Source organism: Cydia fagiglandana, chromosome Z (assembly GCF_963556715.1).
Source record: "Cydia fagiglandana chromosome Z, ilCydFagi1.1, whole genome shotgun sequence".
Taxonomy (NCBI): Eukaryota; Metazoa; Arthropoda; class Insecta; order Lepidoptera; family Tortricidae; genus Cydia; species Cydia fagiglandana.
In genome coordinates this window covers 33528420-33544018 of record NC_085959.1, presented here as the reverse complement: position 1 = coordinate 33544018, position 15599 = coordinate 33528420, and the positions used below count along the sequence as shown (strand labels likewise).

The following is a 15599-nucleotide window of genomic DNA, read 5'->3' as shown; positions in this document are numbered from 1 at the left end:
ATACCCAAACACTTGAATTTAACATAAAAAGGGCCCATTGAATTAAAATAGGTATTGGTGGGGGAGAAAACCCCTCACAGTAATAATGAGTCAGCGTCGCGCGTAGGTACCTTAACGTAAGTAGGTATAGTCACATTCAAAAATATGTTTTAAGGTTTTAACTAACACTGATAGAAGAGTTTTGTGAGTAGGTATTTTGTTTGTTCCTATACCATACCTTTAGGCAGGTATCTGGTAGCGGCTGTACTAAGTATTAATGTATTATATTTATTCGTAATATTAAAAGATACCTATTAAGTAAGCAATCCGTCATATCCGTCCTTTTAATAAGCAAAACAAAAATTGAGATATTACCTTAAGTAAGTACTTCACTTCGTTGGTACATATACAATAAGTAGGGTTGACTTTAATTAGCTACTGGCTAGCTAAGCTTTTTACTTTTCCCCGTCGAATAGGCATAATCCGTCAGATATACCGATTAAAAGGTAGGGGAAGATGGGTAGGATTCGTACAACGGGAGGCTTGGTGCAGTGGCCCATATCTCGTCCAACATGCTGAAGAGGGTATTTTTGTATACGAGACTGCCGCTCATATGCATAGGCTAGCCTTCAAAAATTATGGTAGAATTAGACCAAGAGAAGTCTACAACGATTTTTTTAGCACGCGCAAGGCAAGTATTACATATTTATAAGAATGATGCGTAATAATAAGTTAATATTAACTTCAAAGAAGTTGAAAATTTTAAATGCATCTCTCTTTAATCAGTATACGGAATTAGAAGAAATACCTACTTTTGTCTAGTTTGTATTCTAGCATGTATTTACACATGCTTAATATTGTTATATAAACAATAGTTTTCGAATTATCTTAATAATTATTCTATTAGTATTATGTTTTGTGTACGGTTTAATTGGGGTAGAGCTTTCGTTCTTAAATTTAAACTGTTCGAATGCACCGCATGGAACTGAGAGAAATTGAAATCAAGAATATAATCACTACAAAACCAGGTCAGTAAGATATGCCTAAGTAAAAGGTGACTGGAACAAGTGAAACACCTGACAAATAATGAATCTCGAAAAGAAACGATTGGCGTGCGAGGCCACTCCACGTGTGGGGTGCATCCGTACAATTCCCATTTCTTGAAAAAATCGTTATAAGTAGGTCAAGTTGTTTGGTATCAAATCAGAAATACGCTGTTTTTATAGACATATAGGACGATGAAATAGCATAAGAATCATTTGGAAATATGTACTCGTAGCTGTAAGTTTTCATTTTGTTCAGAACAAAATGCGTACGAATCCTCCCCACCTTCCCCTACGGTTAACATAATTGGATCCCTTTCAACTCTTCTTCTCTATGCTGCCCAGCAAATCCTTTGCAAATTAATGATGGTTTTATCAGGTAGATAGTATACCTATATTTTTCGTTGGATTACTCTATTTAATCTGATACTATTACTTTCTCAACTTCAATGATGAATTGCTTAGGTATTTTTTAAGTTGAGTTAAAATATTTAGGGTCGGTTGCACCAAACTGTTCGTATCGTTAAAGAGTTCGCTAAATCTTTATGTATGGAAAGTTTCATAGTAAAGCGCTGGGGCGCGCCGGCTGACGGTGATCAGTCTGTCAAATGTGGTTGGTGCAACTGGCCCTTAAACTAGCAAATGTAATCAAACAAAATACATATTAAATGTATTAAAACCTACCTAAATACATATTAAGTAGGTAAGTCTTAAATATTCTTCAATTGGTTTTGTTAAATATTATTTCAGTGTAAAAGTAACTCATTGCGAAACACCACAAATAATAACTCCAAAGGATGGTCGATGAGGTTGTACAACGTGTCTTTGAGGTGGAATTAATGCACTGATAGTCCAAACTGCGCTCGTTACAAGTCGTGAGTAATAATATGCGTATGACCTAATTTGAATATACCAAAGAGTACAGTTTTAATAAAATGGTTGGAACCCGATAACATTTTGACTTCTTGAGTAGTACTTGCAATAACATTACTTAAGTATACCTACATGTGATATAGGTACAATATTGGTACCTACGTACATATTTATTCAAATAGGGTATAAGCTGTTAATTTATTTAATTTGTATTGCACAATAGATGATAATTGATAGTACAAATGTAAGTCTTAATATTTTAACTTACATAAAGTATACTTCTTTAATAATATTACGGCTTAAAATGAAAACATTGTCAATAGTTGTCATTGTTCCTAAGTAAACATAGTATAAATAATTTTAATATAATTTATCAGTTTACTATCAGTTATTACCTACAAACGAATAACGCGTGCTTTAAGAGCACATATCAATCAAACGTGTTCTCGATTGAGATCAATAGTCTCTCTATACCCGTACGACTCAAGCTTATATCTTATCTCGAATGATATTTATGTTAAGCATACAAACAAGTTAAGAGCTAAAAAGTATGTTCAGATATATCATATATAAAGATTATGAAGTGAATAAGGTGCTAATAGTGTGTAGGTAGTACCTACATTGTTGAAGAGGCTATAAACTGACCAATATGTGGAAGAGTTAGTTTGAGAGTGCGAGTCCATCACCTATTGCACTTTCGGCCGAGTCATTAAAATGTGCTTTTGACGACTATTGTAGGGAAATTTATAAGTATATCATATTTTATAGTAAACATAAAATCTAGCCTTTTGTATTTTTTTTATTCTAACGTATATTTTGGGTAAGTAATTGTTTTTTCGTCGGAGTTTCACAGTTTATAACTGTAACCTTATTTTTACTGGCGATATTATTCAGATCGGTACCTAGATATTTTACGATATTGTATATTTATACGTAATAAGATAATAAATTAGTTAATATGTCTTGTAGACGTAATAGCGACATGTAAAATTATTGTTATATTAAACAAATTAAAAATAGAGATTTTGTTCATTACATTACATTATACCTAGGTACCTATACACTTTTCGAACATTTGTACATAGAAATTATACATGTAAAAGTGCATATATATATTACGAGACGTACCTACCCCTATCACGACGATTAAAAGGTTTTCTTTGGCCGACTTTACCGTCATACAATCCAATACTAAGCAGAAAACTCAGCCCTTGCCAAGGAAATGAAGCCAAGCGGAGCGCATACAGTCAGTGTTCTGGGCAGGTTAAGTAAACTGCTTGGGATTACGTACAAACACAGCTCGACAAGCTCTCATCAGATACCGGCCTCAGTGGCCTGTATAAGGGTAGCAATGTATAGACCAAAAAGGGAATATTTCTTTGAATATTTTCTGTTAATATAATTAAATAAAAAGCCGGGTTTCTGATGTTAAGTGATTGAGCCTTTCTGCTCACTGTTCGTATAGTGCTTAAGACGAATGAGCCAAGTCCTGCAACTAACTCATTTACACAATAAAGATTACAAAGCGCCCGACTTATCATAACTTATGATTTGAGTTACCACATTTTCGCGTAAGAATATGTCGATTCTTAGTCAGCAGGATGTTGCATTAATCTACATCAACAACCCACAAGTCTTTGTCGGTGCCGTTTTGTCATCACAACATTGACATTTTAATGAAAACTGCGCGCCCGAAGCCACGCACTAATGATGACGGATCCCCTGAAAGCGCCAACTCATACCGCGCTGCTCATTATCTATGAACTGAGCAGCTTTCTCATTATTCCTTACTTCCTACTCCCTATTATTTACTAGGCATGAATGCCTTGATTTTTTTCTGAGAACTTACATAATGCAGCTACGTAGAGGTGCAAAAAATACTTTATTTTATCAGACATTGTTCGTCAGTTACTTACATTAACTAGTATTCGGAAAAAATGGAGACCAGAACGATTTAAGAAGCATTATAAATAATAAAAGTTGGACACCGTATGAAATGTAACCCAGAGCTGTCTGAAGTCTACACAATCGGTCGGTGTAATCGAGACTGTAACAAACTTTCCGACGTCCTAACTTGGAAACAAGTTATCGGCGGAACAGATCAGAGTCTTAGACATTTCAGACAAGGAAACCTATTCGGCGAATATGTAGGTTAATGTTAATTTAATAAAGGTTTCATAAGCGACACAGAAAATGTGATGTGAGATCTCGTAAAGAAAATTTAGTAATATATTTAAGAATGGCTTGATAATTTATTTGCCTTAGACTTAGGCCAGTCCGAAAATAATGACATTTTGAGAATCATATAAGTATATGTAAGTAGTTTAAAATCAATTTAACAAAGCGAATCTAAATAAGAATAATATTTTTGCTAAATATGATAAAAATGTACGCATTCCGTGTAACAAACTAAGAAAGAAAGCATAATAAAGAGTACTCGTAACGCGCAGGTATCTTTGAAATGTAATTTATGCACAATACATGTAATTTTAAATAAAACCCTTGTCTAGTAAGAAATGCTATTGCTATCACAATGGCCGCCTGTTCATGTGGCAAATTTCCTTAGCCTTCCTTTGATATGTTTTCCACAACAATAATGCTATTAGCTATTGTTAGCACTAACACCTATCAAAGCATTCCTAGCTCAGTGTGTCGGCCGGCGTATGGTACAAGTAAGTCCATCACCCTTTTAATGATTCTTCGTTTACTTACATTGTTTATTTTTAAGAGAATCTTTTTGAACACCTTAGGCAATTTTTTTTGAGTAGGTATCTATGGACTGGTTTACTCTCTTTACGCCTATTACCCATTAAAAGTAATTACACTTGAGAATAGTTGCGAACCCGGGTATTCTGAGAAGCCTAATTACACTTATGAGAATTCATAAAGCACTCTAAAATCACGTGCGCATCTATATACAATACACACACGTACGAGTACGAGCCAAATTGATAAGCCAAAACAAAACTTATGTACCATTTAACTTGATACGCCATATCGTCGAGAGCGATTGAGCAGTATGCGGGCGGACACTCGATGCCAAAACAATCGAATTCATGATTCACAACAAACAGTGAAAGGCCACTACCTATAGCGGACTGGCATCGATTGTATGCTCTTTCTCGAAATACCCGCCCTACGCTACGCCGGGGTTGTAGTATGTGTGTATAGGCATACGATCGTTTACCCCTAACGCTCGGAGCAATGCCATGCGTTTGCGGGTAAGTCATGTCCGGGCTTTGGGAGCAATTCACAATCACTGCTGTGTCGTGTCACCGCTATCAATGTAACGTAATGTAAAGTTATAATGATTATGTAAGATGATTAATACATCTTCTTTAGTACAATAATATTACATAACCCTTCCCACATTCTCTCTTTGTTTATTATAGTATTAGAAGACAAGTATGTCTAATTATCGCTAGAACAACTGCACGTGTGATAACATTGAATACTTCAATTTAGATCATCTGTAGGCCAAGCACATGATTGGCGCGACAGTACACAGAGTATTGTACAGTAGAGTATTGTATTGTATTGTATTGTATTGTACACCCCGCGAGATAGACTGCCCGTCTTTTTCTAACTGTATTAATTAAAGAGGGACGGATAGTCTATCTCGCGGCTATCTAGCCCGGCTGGACGCTTACACATTCATTTGATGGATAAAATATCAGGTCATAATTATAAGGTTTATCAGGTTCACACTCCAAGTAGATATCACTATTTTTGCTTTCATTATCTTTGCCATTACGTTATTTTAACAGCTTATAGTCAGCAATTACTATTTGCTTAGCACCTTTGCATACAAACTTCTATGCAGGGGCGGTCACTTTTCTCTTCAGCTATTTTAAAAACGATATCATTTAAACATAAGTATGTAACTAAGAGTTTAAGAATTCATTAATAGAGTCGGACAGTAACAAATTTGATTTGAGTTAACTACTATCGCTTACGATAAATGTGGCCCCGATGCAGTTGGTCGGTTAGCTTCCGACCACCTTCCAACTAACTAAGGGACACATATTTTATCAATTCATTATGGTGGCGATAAGTATGCTGCACGATATGTCCATACATTAAATTATCTTCGTCGATGCATAAGATTAGTAGATAACCGTTTTTAGGGTTCCGTACTCAAAGGGTAAAACGGGACCCTATTACTAAGACTGCTGTCCGTCCGTCCGTCCGTCCGTCTGTCACCAGGCTGTATCTCACGAACCGTGATAGCTAGACAGTTGAAATTTTCACAGATGATGTATTTCTGTTGCCGCTATAACAACAAATACTAAAAACATAATAAAATAAAGATTTAAGTGGGGCTCTCATACAACAAACGTGATTTTTGACCGAAGTTAAGCAACGTCGGGCGGGGTCAGTACTTGGATGGGTGACCCGTTTTTTTTTTGCTGTTTTTTGCATTATGGTACGGAACCCTTCGTGCGCGAGTCCGACTCGCACTTGCCCGGTTTTTTTGTTACCTACGTTCCCATCTGATTTACTTATTTACTGTATGTTTTTGTATTATTATTACCCTACTTTATTTTAATGTCCCACTGCTGGTCGAAGGTTTCCCCTTTCTTACTTTTAAAACATGAGTCATAAAGTTAAGTAGTAATTAAAAAAAAACTGGTGCGAATTAAAATTTAACGAGCATAATGATTATCAACACCCTGCCTCGGGGAAGCAGAGCGAGGTGCAAAAGTGCATATCAACTTGAGCTATGAAATATATGACTTACCAATAAATAGGTAGACAAAGAAAGCTAAAAAAATTGTCGTTAAGATTTCATTAAAATAGTATCCAAGTTATTATAATACGTAGGTAACTAGTATGCAGAAGGCAAGAGGTGAAGGAACTTTTAAAACTAGAGACTGTAAGGGTTCCATTTGTGTATGTCTCCCCAATCACCGAACAATGGTGTTATTATTGTTACTTAGTACGTAAAATAGTGTCCAATAGGTGTAGGTATATTACTTATTTAGTTGAGGTATCTACATATAACGATAACGAACGAAGAGGTATTACGAAGAGTGAAAGAGAAGAGGATGATATTGAACACCATCAACAACAGACGGGGAAAAATGATTGGACATTTGTTACGGCACGACAACTTCTTTAAAACCATCATAGAAGGCAAGATAGAAGGAAAGAGAGGCAGGGGCAGACCAAGACGTAGCTATATAGACCAAATAAAAGAAATAGCTGGTGTCGTGTCGTATCAAGAGGTCAAAGCTATGGCTTATGAGAGGGAGAAATGGAAAATACTCCACCGACAAGAGGATACCTCTTAAATTGAAGAAGAGAGAGAGAGAGAGATCTACATATAAACGGGCCCCAAATATATACAATACACATCTGATAATAAAAAAATGCTTTAATGAAATATTACCTACTGGAAACTAAGTAAAATAGATCCCACCAAAAACATAAATGTAAAAAAGGAGAGCCAAGTTCAATACAAAAATTATGCTTGGCTGTGGGGTTCGCCGCAAAAAGAATGGAGATCTAAATGAGTGCCAAGTTCTATGCAAAATCCAAATATGTATTTATAGGAACAAAGTAATATTATAAACAAGTATTAAACTCTATTTCTTTGCTTTATTGGATACCTATAACAATTGCTGTTATTTAAAAAAATGTGAGATCTTAAAGTAGGTTAGATTTGACTTGGCCAGTTTTCATTACATCAATCATTTTATAAAGTTATTCAACATATATTGTAATTCTGATAAAATCTGGCCAAGCCAAATCTAACCTACTTTAAGATCTCACATTTTTTTAAATAACAGCAATTGTTATAGGTATCCAATAAAGCAAAGAAATAGAGTTTAATACTTGTTTATAATATTATTTTGTTCCTATAAATACATATTTGGATTTTGCATAGAACTTGGCACTTATTTAGATCTCCATTCTTTTTGCGGCGAACCCCACAGCCAAGCATAATTTTTGTATTGAACTTGGCTCTCCTTTTTTACATTTATGTTTTTGGTGGGATATCAATACTTTTTGTAAAGAAAACTAGGCAGGTATTGAGATTTAATGTTTTTTCTTGTGTTTCCGCTGTATGGTTTTTACTTCTGTTCTTTGTATAATTATGTTGTGCCGCGCGCCGTCGACGACACACCGTTGGCCGGTTTTTTAGAGCGTATTACTAGTTTTTTGTATGAGGACAGCACTCATTTTTTGACTTAACTTTATTTCTATATAGCAAATATAATAATACATATATTGGGGTAGTTTCAAATATCTGCTTGTAACGGTTCCAACGCTACAATAAAAAAATATTTTTTTGTATGGGGACCCCCCCTATTTTTTAACTTTATTTTTATTTTTAGATGTTTTCCTACGCTCACACACAATTACCGAGCTGGATTCCAAATTTCATCCTTCTAGGTCATCTGGAAGTAGGTTAGGTTTAGGTACTTATATGTCAGTCCAATAAAAAATGGTTTTTTTGTATGGGGACCCCCCCTATTATTAAACTTTTTTTTATTTTTAGATTTTTTCCTACGTTTACACACAATAACCGAGCCAAATTTCATCCTTCTAGGTCATCTGGAAGTAGGTTAGGTTTAGGTACTTATATGTCAGTCCCAAAAAAAAATGGTTTTTTTGTATGGGGACCCCCCCCCCCCCTATTTTTTAACTTTATTTTATTTTTAGATTTTTTCCTTCGGTTACACACAATAACCGGGCTGGATTCCAAATTTCATCCTTCTAGGTCATCTGGAAGTAGGTTAGGATTAGGTACTTATATGTCAGTCCCAATAAAAAATGTTTTTTTTGTATGGGGACCCCCCCTATTTTTTAACTTTATTTTATTTTTAGATTTTTTCCTACGGTTACACACAATAACCGGGCTGGATTCCAAATTTCATCCTTCTAGGTCATCTGGAAGTAGGTTAGGTTTAGGTACTATAAGTCTGTCAGTCAGTCTTAAAATTTACGACTTTTTGACCTTCATATCTTTATAACCGTTTGAGCTAGCTTCATGAAATTTGGGCTTCTAGATGTCCTTATGGATATAATTAAACACACGTAGTTTTATGTGTTTACGTTAAAGATGTTTTGAGTTATAGAAGGGTCAAAAGTGGCACCAAGTGGTTCGTGTAATATTACACTCGGCGCTGGCTAGCCAGTTCCTTTGCTTGACACGCTGCCGCGTGTCTAGATAGCCGTAATATATACAAGAATTTAAATGAAATTGAGAATCATAGTCAACATCAGGGGAGGGTGGCGCGTTTCATAGCCAAGCAGATGCCACTGCCGGCTTGTTCCAAGCATCTCTACGGGTAGTGCCACCAATGTACAGTCACCTGCAATAATATGTCACTCTTTGAAGTCCGCAAAAATATGTGACACGCTCTTATGGCTCTACAAATAAGATCGTGTCAGATATTTTTGCGAGCTTCCTTGTGTAACATATTATTGAAGGTGACTGTACTGTGTATTTTTCACGCGTATGTTACATATGTATATGAGATTGTCTCTGATTTTATCACATACCTACTACCTACTTCTGAATAGAAATATGCTGTTTACTTGTGGGCTCCAACTTTTTAAAATTCTTTATCTAAGTGGAAATCCGTGGTCTCTGCCTACCCCTCCGGGAAATAGGCGTGATTATATGTATGGATGTATGTTATATTTTTTCTGGTATACTTAAAAAACTAAAGGATCATAATAATATATCATAATTCATCATCATTATACAGGATTTAATACATTCCGACTGCTGTGATGCCGCTGAATTCTATGGGACAGCCAAATTTTTTTTCGCGATTTCGTCATTGGAACCATAATAAAAGTTGTTCAGTACGATGACTTAGAGTAGTTATGTCTCGACGTAGAGTATGAACGGTGGTTAAAATTTCACCCTGAATGATTACATATATATACTAATATGTATAACATTATTATAATATGTTATAGTACATTCGTAGTAACTAATACAAAAAAAAACAACTTGGTACTACCAACAGTCGAGTAAATAGAGCAGATCTATTGGATTAATGTTAACTACGTATATCACATATTGTACCGAGTGTTGGCCACATGTCACAAAGCGCAATACATTGACATCGCTCGCGGCCAGATGTCAGCAAGGTCTCTGCCTCGTGGCAAATACTTCAACTTCGAGTACGGACTAACAATGAGATAAAAGTTCACACGGATCGCTCTGAAACTCATGCATACATATCCCAATTTTAGGCAATAGTCTCGGTAGACAACTTTAAACGATCAAAAGCATTAATTTAAGTACCTATGTATAGGTATCAAAAGTTGAATGAAAAGATACAATTTATTCAGTGCTAAAATATCAATCAAGTCTTACCGATATCATTGTTTCTTCAGCTGTAGGTAGTCACGTAGAAACTGACTTATTTAAGTTCTTTTTAAAATACCACATATGTTCTAATACCTAATAAGCACCGTAAGCTTACAACATCTACCGCGAAAAGCAAAGACACGTAGCAAGGCAACACTGATCCAAGTTATGCAAAATTATTATCGTATGACGTATCAAAAACCGAGCAAAGTATTGTTACAAGTTACGTTTGTTCACCCCCGGTTCAGGCTAAGAAGGCACAACGCGTATGGTCCACTACATCGAATAAGATACACTTAGCAACTATCTACCACCAAAAGTCAAAGGATTATTTATCGTAGTGTAAAATATTTGCGAGTATCTGTCCTTCCCGGTTCCGGGCCTTTGTTAAGTACGGTCCAGAGATAGGCGCCAGCTGTGATCAGGGTTCAGCGCGCGTACGTCTGGCGTTGGGCGATCGATGCGGCCAACAGATTTACATTTTCCGCGGAGGAAATCGGAAAAGTTTGTCACGTGCGTGTGTGAACGCGGGCGGCGAGTACGGCGCGCCCGCTCGCCGAGAGAGCGCGGCGCCGAGTGCCGCCCGCCCTGCCGCCGCCGGATCCCAAGCCCGCCGCGACGGCAGCCGGCGACCCGCGCGGCTACGACGCTGCTCCCGGCACACTCTCAACCATACCACACGGTTCAAACTAATCCAACAATCATAACTAATTGACATTTCCGATCTCGTGGAAATATCACAATATCCAGAGGATTAAGTACCTATCTGGACTGATTAAAGCCATGCACGTGTTGTTCATCCATTAGTACGTTTACAATAGACACACATTACACAGCACTTGTGAGCCTCAAAATTATATTAGAATTATATTAGAAGTGGGAAAAATTATAGCATTCCAAATATTCGTGGAAAAGCGGAAGGAATTATCCGTCGTAGCATCCAAAGAGCAATTTTATGCTGAGGATCATTAAGGTCCCGAATGGTGCGGTACTGTTGGGGGTGGTTAGTGTCGTGGCTGTCGTAAATAGAGGCGCGCGGGGCAGGGACGACGTGAGACGTAGGAGTATCGATTTTGGCTACCCCGCCCTCTCCCCAGTACTGCGACAGTGTGGGTGAGTCCTCGCTCCGTGCAGCCAGCCACGAACGTTGCGCGAGAATACGTAACCAGACCGAACGACTGCTTTGTTCGTTTCGATTTCGATTACTAACAAACTTAGCACAATGAGCCGAAGCGCTCGGCTATTTCTTAACGTATAGAATGTTACGTTACGAGTCACGGGTGCGTCCGACCCGCAGCATAAACGCCGTAAACTGCTTGCTTGGAGGTGTGCGTAATGCGGACCCTCTCCAGATCGATGCTAACCCTCGTCTTACAAGATAATGCCAAGTATTTAATTGATATATATGTACATATCCACAAAATGTTGGATCTTTATGTCGAAGGATCTTTATGTACAAGCATGATAATAGAAAGTATTAATCAAAGAACACATCATCAGTGTTTCAGTTAAAGAAACGTATCGTTAAATATCATACTTTGCTAGAGGGAAATAAGTACAAGATTTTGCGTCGTTTAACTTGTAAGGCTTTTTTCGCATCTTATTAATTCAAGTTTTCAATTTCGGGAACCACTAGGTTAAACTGAGAATAGATCGATACACATATTACATTATGTAATGTTTGATAGTGACGATAGGCGGGCCGACCACTTGTGGAGCGAGACGCTTACCCGACGCTATTGGAAAATGGATTTGCTCACATTCACGTTACATGAGTCAGACTCGGCAGGCTTTCACATAGCGAAAGAATTCTCGATGTGCATCAAATAGAAAGTTAATATACAATTGCAATTAGAGATAAGGTCAGTTAGCCCTTTGTTGGGTCACCTGGGAATCGTGAACTTATCTACAATTAATTTGGCATAGATGGACTAATTTTGTACCTTGGGGTTACGACCGCGGCAAATACTAAATGTAATAAAGTTGAAGTCTGTCGAGCTGGCGTCTCCGTAACTCCGTACCGTAATAAACGCAATCCCACTGAGACAACGAATTGTATGCCCGTGAAGGCTTTGGGTCAATTTTATCACGGCGGTGTTACAATAAAAGGACTCACGCAATCAAAGCGACAGCATCATACTTAATTTTTTTTTGTGACATACCTTTCATCTAGTTGTTGGAGTTGTGACGGTTGCTGGTAGTTAACACGTCGTCCGTAGAGTGAAGCTCCTCCTTCAGACATGTATCCGTCCATAATATCGTTATTTCTTCCTCGATCCATGTCGTTAATGTTTATTCTTCTTAAACAATCACCATCCGATAAATATCCTGATGCAACTTCCATATCACAATAATCAGGATTCGAGAAACCGGGGCCGTAATTAATTCGATCCCGCAATGCTATATTTTCTCGACCAAAATTAGCTTTAACGGTGTTAGCGTGATGCGGATACGTCGGCGTGTTTTTCTGTGACATACCTGATGTCCTCATAGGAAGGGTTAGGTGACTATTGTAGCCTCTAAGCAGTGGTCTCATAGGCATTACGTTCATCAACGGATTGTCGTCTTCGCCAAGCGAGTTGTCACGACAGTGAGACGGCGTGCTAGACCTGCTTTCCCCCTCCAGCTTTTTACTTATGTCTGACAAAGTCGTATTGTGATCAAATGCTGGTTTTAGACCAGAGTTTTCAAGTAATCGTCTTTGTGCTGCCTGTTTTTCGGATATTTCTGCCTCATTAATAACATCATTGATATATGTTGTATTCATGTCAATTCTCTTACTAGCTGAATGACCATCAGAGGTGGTCTTCGACATTTCAGAGCCGGATTCACTGGAAGGTCGGTATATGACACTACTGTCACTTGAGTTTGAATGCTGTCCAGTAGTACTATGCGTAGAATTTGAATGCAAACTTTCAGACATTTGAGAAGAGGCATTTTGGGTGGCATTATTAATCACAGGCATTGGAGATACAGCAAGCGTTTGTTTTTGTGAAACGTCTTTACTTAAATTTGATTGTTCTCTACTAAAGGGAAGTGCACTTACATTGTTTGTAGAATTTAAACTAGAATTGCTCTGTATTGGACTTAATTGACTATTTGTACCTTTGTGTATAATATGTCGTTCATCCTTTGATATTTTAAACGTTCCCTTTACAGCTGCTGTTGGCTTAGGAATACCAGTGTGATTTTGTAACGATACATTTTGTCCTGTGGGTGGTGAAGGAGGATTATTAAGCTGATTTTTTGTGTTTGCACTTTCGGTGTTATTTTCACTTTTTTGTTCACTTAGTTTAATCTGACTTCCTGACAATTTGACCATCTTTGTGTCTACCTTTCCTTTTGAATTTCTGGGATGATCATCAATCTGATTTAGTTTAGTATTACTTATCGATTTAGGTGCAGCAAGCTTGGATTCTTTATCTCTTACAGTAAGCTTCGGGCTATTTCGTGATTTATCATTATTATTTGATTTAACATTCGATTTACTTAAGTTGGTGGACGAATCCTTTAGATTTTTAGAGCTAATTAACTTAGATTTTACATTTTTACCAGATTTGTCTTTTGATAAGGTATCGCTTTGTTGTCTTATACTTTTAGGTCCTAACAAATTCGAAGTTTTGATATGTGCGTTAGTAGTATTGGATGATTCGTTTAAACTTAAGCTAGAGTCCGATCGTTCACTTTTCGCAGAAGAGAAACCGCTGGAAGAACTAGTTCGCTTGGACACTGCCGTGCTTTTACTGTGTTGTTTGTCATTATTTGGCTTATCTTTATTGAAAAGTTTCAATTTGTCCAGCATAGACTGCTTTGTGGGCGTCCCATTTTGATTGATCGCTTTTTGGGAATGCGGTTGAGGTTGCGTGAATGAACTAGCCGGGATCTTGCTGCCAGGGGCCAAAAGCGAGGAATTTGGTCGTGATCTGTAAAAAAATAAGTAACAATATTGGAAGCATAGGAAAATTATGTTCTTTCTAAAATAGTTAATAGACTACGGAGATAAATTATAACTTACCCAGACGACGACGCAGGTGCTCGTGGTATGAAGCTGACAGCCCCCTGTCCCAGAGGGCTAGTAGAGCGACTGGAGCTCGCTGAGAGAGCACTTTTTCCACCTGAAGAAATACACCATATTCCAGTTTATTGTATTTATAACACATTCACAACCTCCTTGATCGCCTTTACCGAACTAATACCAAATATTCGATATAAAAATATCTTTCAGCGTCAGTTTATCATACTAGCTGTGTAAATATTTTATGTAAACACTCGCGAGATAAGTCGAGAGATTTCGTTTATCATAATAATACGGGTGGTCTGCGCTGCGCCCGCGGCGCACTGAACTGTTTTGGATCAAATGTTTTGTCGACACTCATCAACCTTGTCTAATTCACCAAGAGCCTTGTAACCCCTGTGAGTGTTTATATTGAAAGGGAAACAATAAACATACTAGGGGTCTTTCTACTTTGGCTTTCGCCTATCGATCGTGGCATACAAAATAATAATTTCGTGACGTCATTTGGTAGTTGACAATGATATGCGTGTGCGTGGAACAACCCTAAAGTAGGGACATTATAATGAGCCAATGGCGGCCATAAACATGTTGTGTTATGGTTTCTAGTGTTGCTAAGTATGTCACAGGGTAGCGTGACTACTACTTTTAGCTACAAATTTGAATATTTAGGTATGGGTGACCCTATTGAGGAGATGAGGTAAAACAAAGTTCACTTTATAACATTATACTTAACACCGATTTATTCCGAGTCCAAATATATATCTCAGAAGGTTACGAAATAGATTTACACAAGGACAGGACCTGAACCAGGCACATTTTACACTAATCTATACGAATTTATATCATGATCGTCAAGTACTAAGATGTCATTGAAAATAATGAGTAAGATATACTTAAAATTAAATAAGCCAGTTGACATGATTACTTTTTTCCTCCAATATTATTTGAGCAAAGTTTACAGTTCTTTTTATATTCATGTTTAGTAATGCAGAATAATAAGAATATAAGTTCGATTGAATCATATAAACTTGTGTTGTGTCATTGTCTGCTATTTCATTGCACACAACTGTATGCATACTTTGACATCGCAGTTAATTTCGTAATAAAACAGCTACTACCCTCCCCCTTACTCTCCCCTACGAATTTATTAATTACGTGAATATGGCGACTTAAAAATTACTAACCGTTCGTCAGCCAATTCTTTAGCAGCAACTACAGCGTGACGATCCATCATCATCGCCGCAATTCGTCGGTGGGCCCGATTCGGATTTTGAAATAGACATCTATTAGACACCGAGAATTAGACATCTTTTAGACATCACCAAGATACGATAACGATATATTTAAGATCTAA

The 15599-nt window shown here is 37.3% G+C and overlaps 1 protein-coding gene across 1 annotated transcript in view; it reads right to left on the bottom strand.

Annotated features, from left to right (window-relative positions):
• The window catches only part of LOC134678543 (protein sickie), a 199335-nt gene that overhangs the window by 66545 nt on the left and 117191 nt on the right, over window positions 1-15599 (bottom strand). Inside the window, exons 5-6 of the mRNA XM_063537127.1 lie at window positions 14246-14345; window positions 12393-14153 (exon numbers count right to left, since the gene is read on the bottom strand). Coding sequence (XP_063393197.1) covers window positions 12393-14153; window positions 14246-14345 — 1861 coding nt within the window. The remainder of the gene's footprint in view (window positions 1-12392; window positions 14154-14245; window positions 14346-15599) is intronic.